The sequence below is a fragment of the Gymnoscopelus braueri genome (genome assembly GCF_963280865.1).
Source record: "Gymnoscopelus braueri genome assembly, chromosome: 3".
NCBI classification, from domain to species: Eukaryota; Metazoa; Chordata; class Actinopteri; order Myctophiformes; family Myctophidae; genus Gymnoscopelus; species Gymnoscopelus braueri.
Window position 1 is genome coordinate 3,443,566 of NC_137612.1, and position 18,233 is coordinate 3,461,798.

General features: G+C 41.5%; 1 protein-coding gene across 9 annotated transcripts; it reads right to left on the reverse strand.

Moving 5' to 3' along the window:
- Positions 1 to 233: 233 nt before the first annotated feature.
- On the reverse strand, positions 234 to 17,372 carry eif4enif1 (eukaryotic translation initiation factor 4E nuclear import factor 1). Of its 9 annotated transcripts, XM_080425164.1 has the most exons (20): positions 17,024 to 17,372; positions 16,816 to 16,879; positions 15,004 to 15,415; positions 14,830 to 14,903; positions 13,166 to 13,293; positions 12,179 to 12,444; positions 11,194 to 11,395; positions 10,892 to 11,049; positions 9,645 to 9,783; positions 9,010 to 9,186; positions 8,319 to 8,590; positions 7,496 to 7,570; positions 6,297 to 6,489; positions 5,587 to 5,672; positions 5,297 to 5,433; positions 3,943 to 4,024; positions 3,737 to 3,857; positions 3,288 to 3,614; positions 3,025 to 3,186; positions 234 to 1,262 (listed from the first exon to the last, which is right to left on the reverse strand). In XM_080425164.1, exons 3-20 carry the CDS (start codon positions 15,379 to 15,381, stop codon positions 1,096 to 1,098), a joined length of 3,144 nt encoding a protein of 1,047 aa, XP_080281290.1. In that variant the 5' UTR covers positions 15,382 to 15,415; positions 16,816 to 16,879; positions 17,024 to 17,372; the 3' UTR covers positions 234 to 1,095. The 9 variants fall into 9 exon arrangements, with proteins under 9 accessions (XP_080281290.1, XP_080281291.1, XP_080281297.1 ...); XM_080425165.1 differs by lacking the exon at positions 16,816 to 16,879 and having other exon boundaries at positions 15,004 to 15,412; XM_080425171.1 differs by lacking the exon at positions 16,816 to 16,879 and having other exon boundaries at positions 9,010 to 9,117.
- Between the last annotated feature and the right edge of the window lie 861 nt (positions 17,373 to 18,233).

Consider the following 18,233-nt stretch of genomic DNA (forward strand, 5'->3'; position numbering starts at 1 on the left):
GTTGCAGCCTCTTTCTACCCAATGTATAATTTTCACAAATAAAATGTGGATGAGGTGATAGTCTTTTTGACAAAGGAACAAACAAATGTATGTCGCAGTTGCAAGTTCCAAAATAATTTAACAGGAATCATAATTAGTGCCAATTTATGTTAAATTAATTAAGTTAAAGTATTCAATTAAAACCAAGAAGGATGCACAAAAACAGTGATTAATAATGTAAGCAATAGACAAAGTTGGTTTTACTCAAGATTTTATTTATTAATTCTATTGTGCTTTTATAACTTAATAGCACATAAGCATAAACTGGATCCCAATCACCCCCTTCCAAGAAAATATAACAAAACATGATTTTGCAGTGCTTCACCCCTTGTGATCGGTTGGATGGGAGGGATACAGTTAAAAAAAGAAAAGAAAATAATTTGCAGAAAAAGAAAGGCACAACCAGCACTCGCTGCTTATCCCAGAGACTTCCTGAAATACTCCAGCCAGCTACACATCTACAGGAGGGGGCACTGACCTTGCCACATAGGACAACAGCGTAAACCTTAGTGTCAACTCCACTATCAAACACTTTGACCTGCAGTAGCCCTTTCTCAGTGCAGTTTCTGGGGGGAAATTACACTGGGACAACCAGACAAAGGAATGCTACCATCTCTTGGTGGCTCTACTTTTAAGTCTCTGTCAGTTTTCTCAGTTTAACTGCAGTATAGTTTAACCTTCCCCAAACCTTCCCCAAAACCAAGAAAAAGAAAACATCATCGCTATGTACAGGGAGAACACGCTTCTTTACCATGGTCTGTACAATTTGAGCCTATACATTAATTATTCTTTACTGCAAGGAAACCAATATTACAAAAAAAGGACGTGGTGGGGGGACAACCAACTGCAAAAAGAAATCTCCATGACTCGTCATCCCTTTTTTCAGGTTAGGCCTCATCAAAAGTGGCAACTTCAAGGTTAAAGACGAGCATGGTCTGACTCAGTCTATGCATCGTCTTAGAAATTAAAGTTCACATTTATCCCAGTAACGGGGTGGTGGAGATGGAACAAAAGAAAAAACAAAGGTTGTACTATCCAGCACCATGTTCGAACTTCTCACGGCCGGAACTCCAGTTCATCTACACTTATGACCTTAGCGGGCATAGAGGGAAGCGGCTGCTCGAGCACATCTGAGCCGAACCACTTGGACAGACCGAGAGGGGGGCTTCGCCGCTGGGCGTTTGTCCGGTGAGGGCCATGGATCTGTGACTGATGTGGGTGCACTGCAAGATGAGGAAGATTTCAAAAGAATTAGGAGAAAACATACAACATTGCAAATATTGTAACTGCAATATGGAGATATTCATAGGGGGGGGGGGGGTTCTCTAGTGAGCATGTTGCATTTTATATTTGAGTTTGAATAGAGTATGGCACATCAATCATTCTATTACTGTGACCACCTACTTTTTGAACAGCTTAGGTGAATATCCCATTCATTTACTCAGAAAAAAAAAAGGCAAAGGTACATATTTTAGAGTTGACAAAATACTCATCCCATTATTGCGTATACCTTTCCAATGCTTCCACCTGAAGAATCGTTTAGCTCGTTTCTACTTAACTGTAACCTTAGTCATTCATTATATTGTTAATAGTTGTAACATTAAGTAGTTGAATGGGGATTTATCACAACGATGTACGAGCATCGCTCCAGGCTATGTGATCTAGTTGCAGCAGAAACTCAGGGCTGAAACATTTCTTAAAACAATTGCCCGAGTCAGATTTTTTAATGACTTGGGGCATCATTTTAAGAAGTTGATGACAAGCTCCACTAATCAGGACATCGCTGCTACACTTGAGGATTGTGGGTAGTATAGCACTTCTCCATCACTTGCATTTATTTTTAATAAAATCCTTCATGTAGAAAATGAATGGGAGTTTTACTTCTGGGACATCACCGTTGAGCTCTATACTTCTTGCTTCATAAATGCACAGACTGCTAGAGAGGCTTTGCTCTAAGATGATGTTCCTTGTGAAAGCTGTTCAAGAAAAGTGGCACTGATCACACCATTTGATGAAGAAAAAGATTTGACTAGCCTAATTTTCATTTAGTACCACTAATATTCTCATTAATTTCAATTAGGGCATAAGTTACATAAAGGGAACACTGATCACATAACAAAAACAGCTAAAAACCCATAATTATTTTGAGCCGTGTGTAGATTAGGGCTGCAAAACTAACCATTATTTTCATATCGATTGATCAACCGATTATTAGCCTCGATCTCCAGGCTTTTATTGCTTAGTTTTGCTAAAAAATAAAAGCCTGGCCCAACGATAGCCCGTACTGGGTATGAGGAAGTGTTTCACTTCCCAACCAACCAGAGTGCAGTGGGCGTCGCTCGTAATGTTGTGTTAACGGGGCGGGGGTTGACGGACAGATCGGTGAACCAATGGGATCAGCCGCAGTTTCTCGCCGGCTCTTTACACCCGCCCCTTTATACACGAAATCAGGAGGGTTGCAGCAGGCTAACCGATTATTGAAACGATTAATCAGATTATAGCTCTTATTAAGCCATTACCTCACTCAAAAATACATTTTCTCAGCTAAAAAGAAAAAAGAGGGTGAACGATTAACAAGTCATGTTCTGCCATTAACGTTTTATGTACACAACTGGAACGCTTCCATAGAATTAACCTAACGTCACTGTGGAAAGCCTGGTTTCCATTTACTGCTCTATGGTCTGATCCAGTCTAGAACTGCATCTGGTATTCACGCATCATTTCCACCAGAACCCCCGCTTAGCAAGCCTTTGTGGTCGGAGCAACCATGTTTATTTCAGTTATACAACGGGAAAATACCCGACGATTATTGAATTAGTTGGTAACCAATTTAATTACCCAATTTAATCATTGCAGCAATTGTGTGTGTGTATACATTATATATATATATTCACGAACACACTATTTAGCAGATTCGTTTTATAACAGTTTCTTTCCACGCCACTAGGTGGAGCCAGAGATTGAGACACTATAGTGGAAACCTACTTGGTCTCTGTTGCTGAAGTTGTTGCTGCATTACTGCTAGCTGCATCTGAGCGTTGGTTCGGGGAGGTAGGAGAGGATGCCCCGTGGGACCTAGTGGGTAGAGGGGCTGTCCAAGGTGCAAACCTTGGAGGTGCGCAAGGTCAACATGTGGTGGAAATATGCCTGAAGAAAAGACAAAATACATTTAGCATAATCTAATCAACTGTGATAATCAAAATCCCTGTAGACCTTTAACATGGTTGTAGAAAGAAAACAGAACTAACCTGCTTGTAACAAAGCAGGTCCAAGCTGCTGGGGCTGCATACCCTGTGCCAGCATCCTCTGCACCATACTGGGGTGAATCTGGGGTGGAGGAGGGGCACGCACCATGGGTACATGATGGGATAGCAGCGGTACGGGGTAGATTGGGCGAGGAGGGAAGGATGAGGCTGGCCCCTGGTGATTCACCATGGTGGGTGTGTGTTGTCCAGAGCCTGGCCTGAGACGCTCGTGGTCTTTGCTCACAAAGTTTTGAGACGAAACTTTCACCCCCCCGGAATGGGAGCCACTCCCATTCATGGAGTCCAAATAAGAGAGTGCGGAACAGTTGTCTGGAATTCCATAACCAAAGTTCCAATGTTAAACAATGTGCAGTTGGATGTAAAAAAAAATAAACAAATGCAAATTAAGTATCAATTAAGTGGTGGTGAGCACATCGTGTGTGTGTGTATACCATCGTGGGAGTGTTCCGCCTCATCCTTACTCTCTTGACGACTGCCTGGCTCATCTCTGCTTTTCTCTTTCGTTTCATACATTTTACGTATCACCGATGTGGGGGTAAATGATGGTGATAACTGAAATTACACAAATACTTATGTGTACAGTGCTTGCATGTTGGACAAAGTGAAGGGGCCAGCCAAACGACTCATTAATACTCACCATGCTAGTAACATTGCCAGGAGAGTTTCTTCCTGCAGGGTGAGGGTGAGGGCTGTTCATTCGTGGTTGTCTTAAAGACGAGCTGAAATGAAAAACGTGTTTTTTTTTAAATTTACAGAATATCTTTGGACATAATGGCAACATCCCACGAATATTTTAAAAACAAAAACACACAAACTACATTTGTGTACTTTTATAACAAAAGTCCATAAAGTCTAACCTTAATACTTCCTGTCAAACAAAACGGTAATGTGTGATTACAGGTACTAACTAAAACCAACCAATAAATTATGACTGAGTGACAGCGGTCAATCAGATAGCTCAAACCCTCTTCGACACGAAGCTGTAGACACTAGAGGCCGGTGCTACGCTAAATAAACGTTGGTTTATAAACAGGGGTGCACATAACTGGTGCGCAGGTGCGCATGCGCACCCAAAATAAATAATGCGTGGCACATCAGAGGACGCGAGGCGCTTTTGCGTACCAACAGCTGGGACAGGAATTTCCAAGCTTTTATTTTTTAGCAAAACTAAAAAATAAAAGCCTGGAGATCGAGGCTAGGAATTTACTTCCTGAAGCCACACTCACACAATCACGCTAAAGTACGCGTCGGCCCCATGTACAGCCATTAGGCGCTGGGGGAGGAGACGCATGCTGCACGTGATTGTGTGATTGTTGCCTCGCATCGCCTCGCATTGCCTCGCTGCGTGCACGCAGCCAGCAGCGGCTGTTAGATGCACTCGTCACCGATGATAAACGCACCGTAATGGTGCAAAATATGCCGTGAACGTCCCAATCTAGCGGATAAAAGCAGCGCAGCACACCAATCTTGGGGGCTTCACCTAACGGCGTGAGAGAAAAAAAACTGCGAAATTCGGCAGAAGCAGAGCGTCCTTGTTTTCTCGCGCAGCACCCCGTTGACAAAACGGGACGGACCATTTATTTGGTGCGCACCAAGTCACATCTCCAGGTGCTCTTCTGAGTACTAGACCTAAAAAAGGTTATGTGCACCCCTGTTTATAAACAACGTTTTACTGCCAACACCACTTGGAGTTGCAGAAACAAACTTGATCTTGTTGTAGTGTACAAAGTTGGAATCACGAGTTTTAATTCCATAGCCTGAAGGGACGGGACAGTTAGCTGAACCAGGACTCCCTCTTTCTTTGGTGTTGCCCAGGTGGGCGTTTGTTTATGGCTGAGTCAGAATGAGTGAGTGGTGGCTGGCACGCACTCCCTTGGGCCAATTTTAATATAGGATAAAACTAAAAGCCAGGTAATATTTATTTTCTCTACAAAAGCACTGAAGACCTGGATAGGCAATCAAATATAAAGGTCTTAAAAGAAAAAACAAACCTGTTTCGGAAGGCCTTGTCTTGTGGTTGTTTGTTGTAACCAGTTTGGAATGAGTGGTGGGCATGCAGAGCAAGGTCCTGCTGGAATGCCAAGGTTTCCAGGTCAGCCTGGCTGGCAGCCATAGACAGTGCCCTCATCTGGGCAAACACAGAATACAGTAGTTCGATGTTACCTCCCCATACTTGTTCAACGTCTCCAATTGTCTTGAAAATTATAATTGGTTCACAAAGCTACTAACCAAGTTTAAAATGCACAGTATTTTCACAGGAAAAATGTAATTTTTTTTTCACCTGCTGTGGAGTGGGTCCAGGGCTGATAGATCTATGCATATCTGTAAACTGCTCCGCCATCATGGACTGCGATCCAATTGGATATCCTGAACAGGAAAAGTTCTATTACATCTACAAGCCTGTCAAATAAATGCGTTTTAACCGGCCTTCCCAAAAAAACAGCATGCCCATTGACGTTGACATTTCTTTTCATGTCTTTACAAAGATATAATTAAAAAAGGGAAAAAGTGCTCTTCGGAGCTCAGGTAGATTATTGTGAGCCAGCAATGTTCGGAATTCAGTCATTATAGAGTTGAATCGCTGCGTTCATGATTTGAGGCATTTTGTTCAAAACGAGCCACTCCTGCCAATCGGGATGGAATATGAAAAATCTGACATATCCGTCTTGATCTTGTTTGGACAAAATCTGTGGGATTAATATTAAAATAAATTTGTTTTGCAAAGCATAGTCTCAGCCAGGCCTGGCAGAGATAAAAACAAGTATGCCCATTAAACCATTCTAGACCATTTAATTTATCATGGTGTCCATAATTATCAACAGAGTACAGTCTGATGTTGACACTGACGATTTGTCACACAGGGCATTTGGTTAGCAGTTCTTCTAATATACAGTAGATTAAAGCGCACCGTCATCTACACAGGCTACAGCACACATTGTCTAGTGGCGTTCTTGAAAAAGGCATGGCTTAGCACCTTTACAGTTAATTTACCTGAAGGTTGCAAACGTCTATGAAAGTAGTCGGGTGAAGGTGCCCTCTGTGGAAAGAGAGGGGGTGAGGGACCCTTATGCAGAAGTCCATGGTGTAAAGGAGTAGAGGTTACTGCAGCGTCGGAGTTACTCAGCAGACTGCCAAGTAGATTAGGAGAGCTGCTGCGAGGAGGACCCTGGCCTCCCAGAAGCTCCTAATAGAACAAAAACAAACGCCTTAGAAAGCATGGCAAAACACCTGCATGCCAGGGGCCAGTTGCACCAGATAGACAGTCGCCTGGTTCAAGAGTAGGTGGAACGGAAAATTTAAGCTTTAATTGATACCATTCTACCACTGCTGTGTAGCGTTACGTTTGGGTGTAAATCCTATGCACACGATACTTACAAATTATTGACTACTTTTAAAATGTGCATATTGAAAACAGTACATTTCTAAAATGGTGCATCTCATACTGCAGACCAGTGGGCAGAAACTAAAGCCCAACCGATATATTGGCCATTTGACCATTATTTGATGACATCGGTATACTGTAGGTAATTATACCTAATAGCATATCTAGCACTGCAAGCTTGTTCATTGTATAAATTAAAAAGGTGGTGTCATTTGTTTTGTTAAAATAAGTTAAACCTCTATATTCTGAAAGCAACCATTGCTATATTGTTTATTCAGTTATAGGAGACACCCTGCCTATCCAGTTCTTTACTAAACAGAAAATAAATGTTCAGGTCAGTAAACCAATTTTATCCAATGATAACTTAATGTATTAATTTCAAATGCATTTTAAAATGTTGCATCCAATAGCAAACTATTAAGGGGTCTCATTTCAGCACTATTTTAGTGCTTGGATAAGTATGGAGAAGAGTTGGAGAAATGCAAACTGGCTCTAGAAATCCAGCAATAGGAGTGAAAGGCTAATTACGCCATTGAGAATGTGTATATTAATATTATACATTGATAGGCTACACATCTTGACCTTGTAGATGTGCACTAAAGTATAAATCGGGCTCATCACTGGAGTCATGGACGATGCATAGTCTACAAAAAGCATAGCTGTGCCTGGTCATGGCTTCAGATGGTGCAACCTGCTCCCCCCTTCTACCCCTCGGCAACATTTCTCCCATGAAATACAAAAATCCAGACGCTGCATTTCATCCCACAAATAGGCATTGGCCAGAGTGAGTAGAGCTTGCCATACATACCTGGAATATGTTTTTCTGCTGTTGAGCAGGCACTTGACTATCAGGCCGTGGGACCAGAGCAGCATCTGATTGCTGCTGAGAGAACAGAGAAAGAGTTTGGGGGCAGGCATGGATAGTGATGTGAAGTCCACAAACCACCCATGTCCTCATAAAACCCCATCCCACTGGGCAGGCATGCTGCGGCGGCATGTGTGTAGCAGGGTTTTAGAATTACACTAATGACATTCAAAAGCCACATCACTCCAAAGGATATCATTTGGAGGATTAATGCTTGCCCACTGAGATTTGGATTATTGTATGTACACCTCTCAAATACAAATGAAATATCCTTTGTGCAAGTCAGCCAGTAATACAATTGCCATTGCACACTACTCAGCATCACAAACTTTTTTCCCTTTCAGTTGGCAAACTGTCAAAAGGGGTACTAGTACACTACTGCATAAAAGGTGGCATTCCACAATAAATGGACTTGCATCTAGGACATTTACGCTTTCATACATCCCTTGAAACCAAAACCACAGAAGAGCTTAAGAGGAACTTCGCTGATATTTAACGTAAATCCAATGTTCTATTGAGGACATGAAAATCAGACTCAAAATAGGGATTTATGATTCACCTATATTTAATAAATATAGGTGAAGTTCCTCTTTAATAGTTCCAAGACAAATTTATGCCCATCACTTTGAGTGTTTAGTGTTGAAAGAAAAAACTAAAAACGGGGCTAGATTTATTGGTAGGATGTAGCATGCGTTTTTAAGGATTGCCAGGCATGAGATTGCCTGCATTTCACTGGTGACACATTGTTGGAGTTTGTGAGACTTACATTGTTGGAGTTGGCTTTGGGGTGGGGAGGCAACGTTCCACTTGCCTTCATGCTGAAGACCAATTTATTAAAGGCTGACATGTCAGGGTCATGCGAGCGTGGACGGACACAGGGGCCACCTGTTAAAGCTTCCTCCAAGTGCTCAACCATGAAAGGTGTGCCATCTCCCCTCTGTGGAGGGGACACCTTGTGCACGTGGTGTTCAGTTCCCAGCCTCATCCTGTTCATTCCCCCCTCCACCTCCTCCAGAGAGAGCACCACTCCCGAGTTGGCTAGAGACAGGACGGGGACAATTAAAGACGAAACCACAAGGAGGACCATCAACACTTGGACAATCTCTTTTTCAGATCAATAGGATATCAATTATCTCCTTTTCAGATCAATACATTATGCCTGATTTGTTCATAATTGATTTTCTGAATTTCACCTGGCTTTCTGTCTACAATGCCAGATTAATGTAAACACAGTTTTACTTTATTCATTACACCACTACGGCCACATGAAACAATGATACTTTTGAGACATAACTTATATAGATTGTGTCTTCCTTTAACCAGTGACTGCCATTTTGGCTGAAAGTTTATACATTTCAAATGTTCATAATTTTTTTTGCTGAATGTTTATTACACAAATGACCAAGCCTGTTGTACTTGTAACTCCAGTGAAAATGACTTTGTGAATTGGCACTCACTGCTCTCACGTAGCCGAGCTTTGTTGACCGACAGACTGGAAAGCAGGGGCTTCAGGTCCACTTTGGCCTTGTGTAGTATCTCCAAGATGTCCACCTTCTCCTTGTGCTCTGATGATTGAATAGGTGTGAAATATGTGACTGGCCCTTGGCTAGGAGAGGTGCTGCGTGGTTCAAGCCCTGAAGACGAGCAAGACGGTCTTAAGTTTTAAGGCAGCAACTAGTGATTTAACAGATTAAATGTATAATTTTGAAGTCGTGTCAGACTGTTTGACTAAGGCTATGAACGTTAGAAGGATGATGCAATTTACTTGCAGTCATACATCTTAGGAAAAAGATCTAGGAGTAAAACGAATAACTAAACACCTAAACTAATTATTATAGTATTATTAGTATTTAAGAACAACTTTGACTCGTGCACCAGATCAGTTGCCATCCCAATGGCTGTGTCAGCACTGTCTTGCACAATCAAAGGTCTGTGCATGTTGCCAGGGTCTCCCTCACACCGACATGACATTTTGTCAGGATTAAGACAGTCGTGTAATACACAGGAGAACATGTTTACAGCCCACTGAGCCCAGAAAGCATTATGGGACAAATGGTTTGAACTAACAGTAGAAACCTGCTTATTCTTTTACCTGCTAGTCTCTCCAGCTCTTCGTGGGGTGTCGACCTCAAGCTGCTGGAACGGCTACCTGAAGGGCTCAGGTTACTGGAGAACCACTGACTGAAGCGGCTGGCCGACACTGGGCCGTCCCCAAGAACATCTTCTATCATCTGAAACGCACAAAGAAACAGCAAGGGCTTTGTGAGAAGAGTGGGTGGCCCAGAATGGGGACTAAAGGGTCTGAGGACAAAGGTGCCACTTACGTTACAAAGATGGCTCTCTGTCTGTTTAGCACAGAAGGTGCTAGAAGACTGAGGGGAGTTTCATTGGATGCATTGCTGGCTGGCATTGTGTCGTTTTAAACACCGAACCCGTCTGGTATTGAACATTCTTATTCAGCTCATGTCGCATATTCGCTCAGTTTCTAAAATAGGCAGCTGTGCTAATGTGGCAGTGATGGGCATACATTTGGATCGCTGCTTGGATGTTCAGAATCACTTTCTGTACCCAAGCATTAATCCACTGGCAGACCAGAAAGAACACCAGGCAGTGACAACTGACAAATGCCATCGCCATAGAACAACTTCAGTGAAGCTGAGACTGAACATGTACAATATGTGCAGTAGAGGTATTCATATCATGTGCAGTAGAGGTATTCACAAAAATCTCTTTGACCTTCCTAACCAGATTTAAAAAAATATATACAAATCTTGATAAAAACATGATGCTTTGGACAGCAGAACATCAAATCTTCAGAATGAGAGAGAAATACTGCCAGTGGTAAGGGTCTGTGTAGTGTGTAAACCAATGTGTCTTTTCCTGAGAATTAAGCATAAAGACTATTAATATTTTGAAATGTTTTCTGCACCATGCTCGCTTTTATCTGGCTGCAGAAAGTTAAAACATTTTTCAACTTTGGGTGTTTGGATGAGTGTTAAGCTGGGGGAAAAGAAACTATGATAAGGTGGACACGTGGCCTTACAGCTCTGAGCCTGGCACATTCATGCAGAGCCAAAAAGAAAAGTTTTGCATGCATCAAGATTTAACCACTTATGCCCCAAAATAGCCAATCTTGAGCTTGTAGAGCAGCATTTTTTTATTCTGGACTTTTTGTTGTCGCCTATAATGACATGGCAATAATAGGGACGACGGGTTGATTAGCTGCCATACTGCATAAGATATTATATTTCCATTTGGAGTGGCATACATGAAGACCTCTACTGTTCAGCATTAAACCTCTAGCCGCCCCAAACCCGTAAAGTGCTCCCCAGGACTTACAGAAGCCAGCCCTGGCATGGTCTTCTCAAGGTTGAAGAACTCATTGAAGTCAAATTCTCCGGCCGACTGCTCTGGCAGAACCGGGTGTGGCACCTCTTGATCCGCTGGGGCTCTGCACACATCTGGCTCTTCTGCTAGTCCACCATTACATTCCACTGCTAAATGAAAGAATTATCACATTACTGTAAGGCCTACTGTAATGACCCAAATTCAAAGTGAATTGATACATTAATCATTAAAACCACCGGACGAGGGTCTGCATATAAAAAAATATATAGTTTGTAAATAGCTGTTTGACATGCCTTCTTTCAGGGACTCTGTCCGCTTCCTTGACCGCTTGGACCTATTACGCCTGTCCTCGTCCAGGATCTTATCATCAAATCCAATGAGCTCGATTGTCTCAGACTGGCTCGTGGGACCTCCAGAGAACCACTCCGGTTCTTCCTCTGCATAAGAATCGTTCCTTCTCCTCTCACTGAACACACGTTTGTCACCAAAATCTCTCTGCAAAACAAAACAGTTGCAAGACGTAATAGTTAAGTATATATTTTTTTTAAAGATTACCGGTCTACAAGCTCACAACGCAATGAGACACACTGAGTTTGTAGATCTGCCATTATAGTTAAAAATAAATAAATGTGGCTCCGATGACTTCATGTGGCCAGCTGCCTGTAATCTATACTGTCATTTGTCTATGACATACTGCATCTATGATTTATGACTCCAAATTTGGGCAAGGTTTCAGTCTTATCAGAGCCCCATTGACAACCATTACACGCACACACAAAAAGATAAACATGTGAAACTTCTGTAGCCGACTGGCAGTGTGCATAAGAAAATGGCCGCTGAGTCGCTCGCACAGATTGCTAGACTCCTGTAGAGCCATGCTGTGAACATTTTACTTGCAACAAAATAGGGAAGCCAGGTTTAAAAGTTGTTAGTTACGAGTCCTCATTCATAGCACTTGGGTTTTTAAGAGGCTTGATCAAGTTATAAAGTGGCACTCTTAAATCCAGCCAAAAGCCACTTGAATGAGTCTTAAAATGATACGTTCTTAGTGTGGAATAGTTGTGTTCTATAATGCTGGTTAAGTCAAACCTGAGTTATATTCTTTATGGTTTGTCGACAAATTCAACTTGCAGAGAGGGCCACATCTGAATCAAACTCAAGGTGCAGCATGTGATTTATCTCACATTTTTGGCTCCGACTTGCACGTGTTGCCAACAAATGCAAATGTGTGCTTACAAGATTAACTGTACCTCAAGCAATGATGCATAATCTACAAACCCTGAATCTCTTGTCCTTGAAATCTCGTTCGCGTTCCCGTTCCTTCTCCACACGTGCTTCTCTCTCAAAGGCTCGTGTGGCAATGATGCGGCCGCTGCCAATTCTGCGTGCACCACCAAGACGAAGACTCTCATTCTCCTTATTCTCCAGAGGACTGATGGGGCGACGGGGAGGAGGTGCAGACACCTGACATCCGCCGCCAAAGCTGCGCCTCTGTGGGCTGAGTACAACATCCAGGTCATCGTCCTTTAGGCGCTCGCGAGGGTCTAAAAGAAAAACATAATACAAGGTCCGGTTCAGAATATTACAAAATCACTGATGTACCTTCCAATAGAGCTGCACAACTTTGACTTTCTTTGAAGGAAAATATCAACCATAGCTCCTTTTTAACTCTGCATCACTAGAGGGGGTGCAGTAACAGTCCATCCACATGCCCCTCCCCACACACACACACACACACAGATGAGTACTACACTGAGCGGGCCATTCAGCAGCACGTCCTCGGCAAGAGACATCAGACTGATAGCCTTGCAGCCTTCGCTACGCTTAAGGGCAAGATAAATGCTCAGCGCTACGCCACGCTGCTGGGTGTTTCCAAGCACTCCCATTGTAAACGATTCATAACATACGCTGCGCTCAGGAAAAAACATCTTGATGGACACATTACCAGAAGGAACCGATCAATGGATACATGAACATGTAGTTTTATCATCATGCATCACAGGGAAGTCTCCATGAGGTCAATCTGAAGCGGTTGTAAAATGACTACTCAAAACTACTATTACTGAAATTCACTAAACAAGTGGCGAACTACAGATCATTTTCCTCCCACATTGCGACAAATGTGGTGGCATATTAGACAATGCAAGCGTGCCAAATATACCAGTGTTGCAGACCTTATAATTTTCTATATTAGACAATGCAAACATACGTTGTAAAAAGCTACGGTTCTTAATTAGGCATTTAACGTTTCATATGGTAACTTACCTGGAATTCTACGTTTCAAAGGTACTCTATCGTCCCCGTAATCTTTCTTAAAACCATCCACTGGAGAGCTGCGTCCCGACGTGGGATACAGTGAGGCATGCCACTTCTCAGGGTCCCAGACACCATCACTGAACAAAACAAGTTAAAGGTAGGGTAAGTGATTTGCGTTGGTTAAAATAATTGTTAAATAGCTCTATATTCTGATAGTACTCATTGCTATAGAGTGTTTGTTCAGTATTAGGAGTCTCCTTGTCTCTCCACCTCTTTATTAAACAGAAAATGCATTTTCGTTTCAGTTTCATTTCCAATTTTATCCAACCAGGACAGAACTCAATCAGGATACAGATTAAACAAGTGAAATTGGAAGTGATGACACTAAGAAATGAGCATGCAAAATTGGAACTGGAACACTGTACAAATTAAGCTTAAAAATGGGTACTTTCTCCTGATTGGCTGAGATTTTGACACCTACCGAAAAATGTATTTTCTGTTTATTAAAGAGCTGGAGAGACGAGGAGCCTCCTGTTACTGAACAAACACTCTATAGCAATGATTACTATCAGAATATAGTATTTTAACCTTTTAACAAAATACTTTTTGTTTTAACCAAAAAATATCACTTACCCTACCTTTAAACCAGAATCTCACATTAGAGAAAAGAAAACTTGACAAAAAAAAGATGTATAATGATCCAAAACGAAAAAGGGAAATTCTAAAGACAATACAGATTACCGTCATAAAAAGTTTCAACACTCATCAGTAAAGTGATGTTGGGTTATAGGGTTGAAATGTATAGGATGCTTCAACACATTCATCCCTTAGTAATGATTCCAGGTCATCCACAAAAAGATGCTTTCCAAGTAATACAACTTAACTAAATTAATTCTCAAGAGAAAATGAAGTACAACCAAGTATTGATTGCTCAGATTTTTCAGCATTTGATTATGCCTTTATAATCACTTAGCCACAAATACCTTTGGTTTTCAAGCAATGCTTTTGAATTGAGAAAGAAAAATACAATAACTTTGTGGATAGAGTAGATTGTCCACGTCAACAAATTTGGCATTGTATTGATTAATTAAAGCTGCATTATGTAGCTTTTTCTAGTGAATGATTATTTTATTTGTCCAATCTGCATGGTAGAGACCGTAGATTATGTTAATACAATTTATTGGGGTGGTTGTATTTGGGCCTCCCTGCACTTCTATAGAGACATTTAGATCCTGTGTCTGGTTTGACATGACCTTTGACACGAACCCGTTTCTGGTTTGACAATTTCTCCCCTGAGCAAGCAGGCAGGCTCCATTAGCTCAGTGGTAAACATTTCAGCACTTGCGTAGGAGACCTGGGTTCATGGTGTAGAACAGGAAAGTTGCATAGTGCAGCTTTAAGCAAATACATGTTTTTAACCATTTAAACCCTATAAACGTTGAATATACTCCCCTCCTTTTTTCCTGTACACCAAATCTCTTTGCCGAAAATAGCAGAATTTTCATCCCTTATGACATGCCCAGAATAGGAACGCTAGGGTTCTTGGACTGTAGTTAAGTGTTAAGATCAGAGACTGTGCTTTCCAGCTGTAGGAAGAGTCCATGTAGATTGGACATACAGAGATCCATTTTTTAGGGCTGCCATTACATCTCCTCCAGACTCCTAAGTCTTACCTGTCATATTTCTCAGCGAGACATTCCGGCCTTTCATTGGAGCATGGCAAGTCCTTTATTTCCAAAAGCTCCTCCTGTAAAAAATCATTTATACAATTATAAAATCATGTTAGTCTTTGTCCTTCATTGATCAAAACAACTTTGGAAATATCGATATTTGGTGGCCGTCCTCACCTTGGTATATCTGTAATAATTTGCGATGGCTTCCGCTACCGGTTCCTTCACTTGGTCAACGTTAACATTCTTCTGCCCTTCAATCTTCTGCTCTTCATTCAACTGCACTTCGATCTTCTGCTCCTCATTCAACTGCACTTCGATCTTCTGCTCCTCATTCAACTGCACTTCGATCTTCTGCTCTTCAATATTCTGCTCGTCAAGTTCAATCTTCTGCTCCTCATTCACCTGCACTTCAATCTTCTGATCCTCATTCAACTGCACTTCAATCTTCTGCTCCTCATTCAACTGCACTTCAATCTTCTGCTCCTCATTCAACTGCACTTCGATCTTCTGCTCTTCAATCTTCTGCTCTTCAACACTAGCATCGTTCTCCATGACTGATCCAACAGGCCCAACCAATGCACAGCTTCTATCACATGGAAAAAAAGCAAAATTAAATCAAAATGTGACGTGAAAGGCATCATAGATTGAGGCTTTGATTTTCAGACATTTCTGAGAGCATTCGTTCATATGGAAGATGCTTCTGAACACGTACTCCTATTGATGGTTTGATCACTTTAAATACCCTTTAATCTTTCTTTATACAACTTAATAGCCAAAAATGGCTCATCTAAAAGCTCGTTGCAGTTGTGAGCTTGTAGATGTGCTATTTTTGGTGTGCGACATGATTTCATAGAAGACATACTGGCTTCTATGGAATAAAAATGACAGACAAAACACAAACATTTGTGTTTGAAACTCATTTCTGATTTCCTATTATATGTCATTTGGTGATTAGTTATGGAGTTGTCACCTGGCACCTGCTTAAGTAAATTACATTGATCAAACATCATTCCCAACCTACCAATCTTACTGAAGGCAAAGCACTAAAGGGGGGATTGCAATTTAAATGAACCCCTTTATTGAAAGTAAACGTGTTACAATTATTTTAAATGACCCCATGGCACAGGGTGTGTGGCATTCAGACTATTTTAACATTCCCCAACAAACACTAGGAACCAATTAGCAAGTTCACTGATGACGTCAGCCAGACGCCAAGGTGATACGTAGCCATCAGTTATGATGACTAATTGGTTAATTGGCATTCGGCCTGCTGTCGCCAATGAAGCAAGATTGGTACTTTTAAAGGGCCATTCACACCGAGCACTGCAACTATAAAAAATATAGTTTTAAAGGTAGGGTAAGTGATATTTTTTGGTTAAAACAAAAAGTATTTTGTTAAAAGGTTAAAATACTATATTCTGATAGTAATCATTGCTATAGAGTGTTTGTTCAGTAACAGATGTCTCCCTGTCTCTCCAGCTCTTTAATAAACAGAAAATACATTTTTCGGTAGGTGTCAAAATCTCAGCCAATCAGGAGAAAGTACCCATTTTTAAGCTTAATTTGTATAGTGTTCCAGTTAAAATTTTGTCTGCTCATTTCTTAGTGTCATCACTTCCAATTTCACTTGTTTAATCCATATCCTGATTGAGTTCTGTCCTGGTTGGATAAAATTGGAAATGAAACTACAAAAAAAAAAAAAAAAAAACTACAAAATACATTTTCTGTTTTATAAAGAGCTGGAGAGACATGGAGACTCTTTATATGGACAGGACACTCTATAGTAACGAGCTCTATCAGAACATAGACCCATTTTGCAATTATTTGAATAATTGCAAATCACTTACCCTACCTTAAGTCAAGTGAATGGCAGTTCACACCAACTGTATAAAAAAAAATACATGAACATAATTATAGCTATCTTTATAGTTATAGTGCTCAGTGTGAATGGCACTTAAAAGCAGACATTCCATCGCATTTATTCACCTTTTCAGTTTGACTCAAACAGTGATGATTCAATATTTTCTTTTGGGTCCAGGCTTCAGGCCAGCTAGTATACATCAGCCCACACACACACACACACACACACACACACACAATTAAAACAAAGCCAGTGGCGAAAGCCTCGCCACGTTAAACGATCCCTTTAACCCTTTGGATAGATCAAACCAAAAACAACACAAAAACCACTTACTTTGGTCTGAAAGCTGCTCAGAAACACCGTTTGTTTGTATGATGATGTCAAAGCAGCAGAGAGAGGCTAGCTCGGTTAGCTAGCTAGCTATTCTAAAGCTATGCTTTTAGCTAGCCAGCTAGCTAGCCTAGCTAGCTGGGGGGGGGGGGGGGATAAAGCCCCGATAAAAGAAACCTCCAGTCGGGTTCTTCTTCGTCTTTAAAATAACGCCAGTAGATGAACCAGTCTGTTGAGGTGAATTAAACACAGTGTGACATGTAAAAGAAGGTGGTGTGTGAAGAAGACTGTTGAATGTCTCCTCTTTTCTCTGTTGTTTCGTAGCAGCGATTTTCCTCTGATCACCGCTTTAAGAAGGTCCTCAGGAGGATTACAGGCTGCCCGCGCAGCTGCCTTTGTAGAATTCTGGTAGCCATGGTTCACATGACGCTTGTATACAAGCGTCATGGTGCCGAGTCCCCCTGGTCTTGTGTTCGATTTTTTCACATTGCCATCTCTCACATAAACATAAACGTTCAGATTTCAAATATAAAGTGCTTACCACCGAGCCACGGATGTTACAAGGCGATGCGGACCACGATGAGTACCCGTATCTCCCGTATTGTTCAATAAAAAGCATTTTAATCCCATCGCCGGCCATTTTCTTTTTTTTCTCTTTTTTTTTGGTAATGTATCAGAGTGCAATACACCTCCCAACCATTAGTGTCGCATGGTTGAAAGTATCGGAGACAATTTGGAGAAAATGGCCGGCGATGGGATTAAAATGCTTTTTATTGAACAATACGGGAGATACGGGTACTCATCGCGGTCCGCGTCGCCTTGTAACATCCGTGGCTCGGTGGTAAGCACTTTATATTTGAAATCTGAACGTTTATGTTTATGTGAGAGATGGCAATGTGAAAAAATAGAACACAACTTTAGACCAGGGGGACTCGGCACCATGACGCTTGTATACAAGCGTCATGTGAACCATGGCTAGAATTCTGGCTGATTCTGGCAATAAAAGACCGTACTTATTGACTGTGTTGCAGTAAACGGTTGTTTTATTAATAGCTTTGCCAAGTTGCCAATAATATAGTTCGGGAAGATGTGTATTTGGAACTGTACACGTTAGAATATGTATGGAACGCTGACTTGTTGTCAAATTGTTTGTGTTGAGGTTTAACCCGGCATTACGTTGGGCACCTATACTGTCTTTGGGTGCGTTTGATTT

Excerpts from the sequence above, each read along its gene's own strand:
- eif4enif1 (XM_080425165.1), bottom strand. The coding sequence starts at position 15,381 with ATGGAGAACGATGCTAGTGTTGAAGAGCAGAAGATTGAAGAGCAGAAG. Across the intron at positions 11,050-11,193 it reads GACAGAGTCCCTGAAAGAAG|CAGTGGAATGTAATGGTGGA; the intron begins GCATGTCAAACA and ends TCTTTCATTTAG. Across the intron at positions 3,615-3,736 it reads GGCGGAACACTCCCACGATG|ACAACTGTTCCGCACTCTCT; the intron begins GTATACACACAC and ends ATGGAATTCCAG.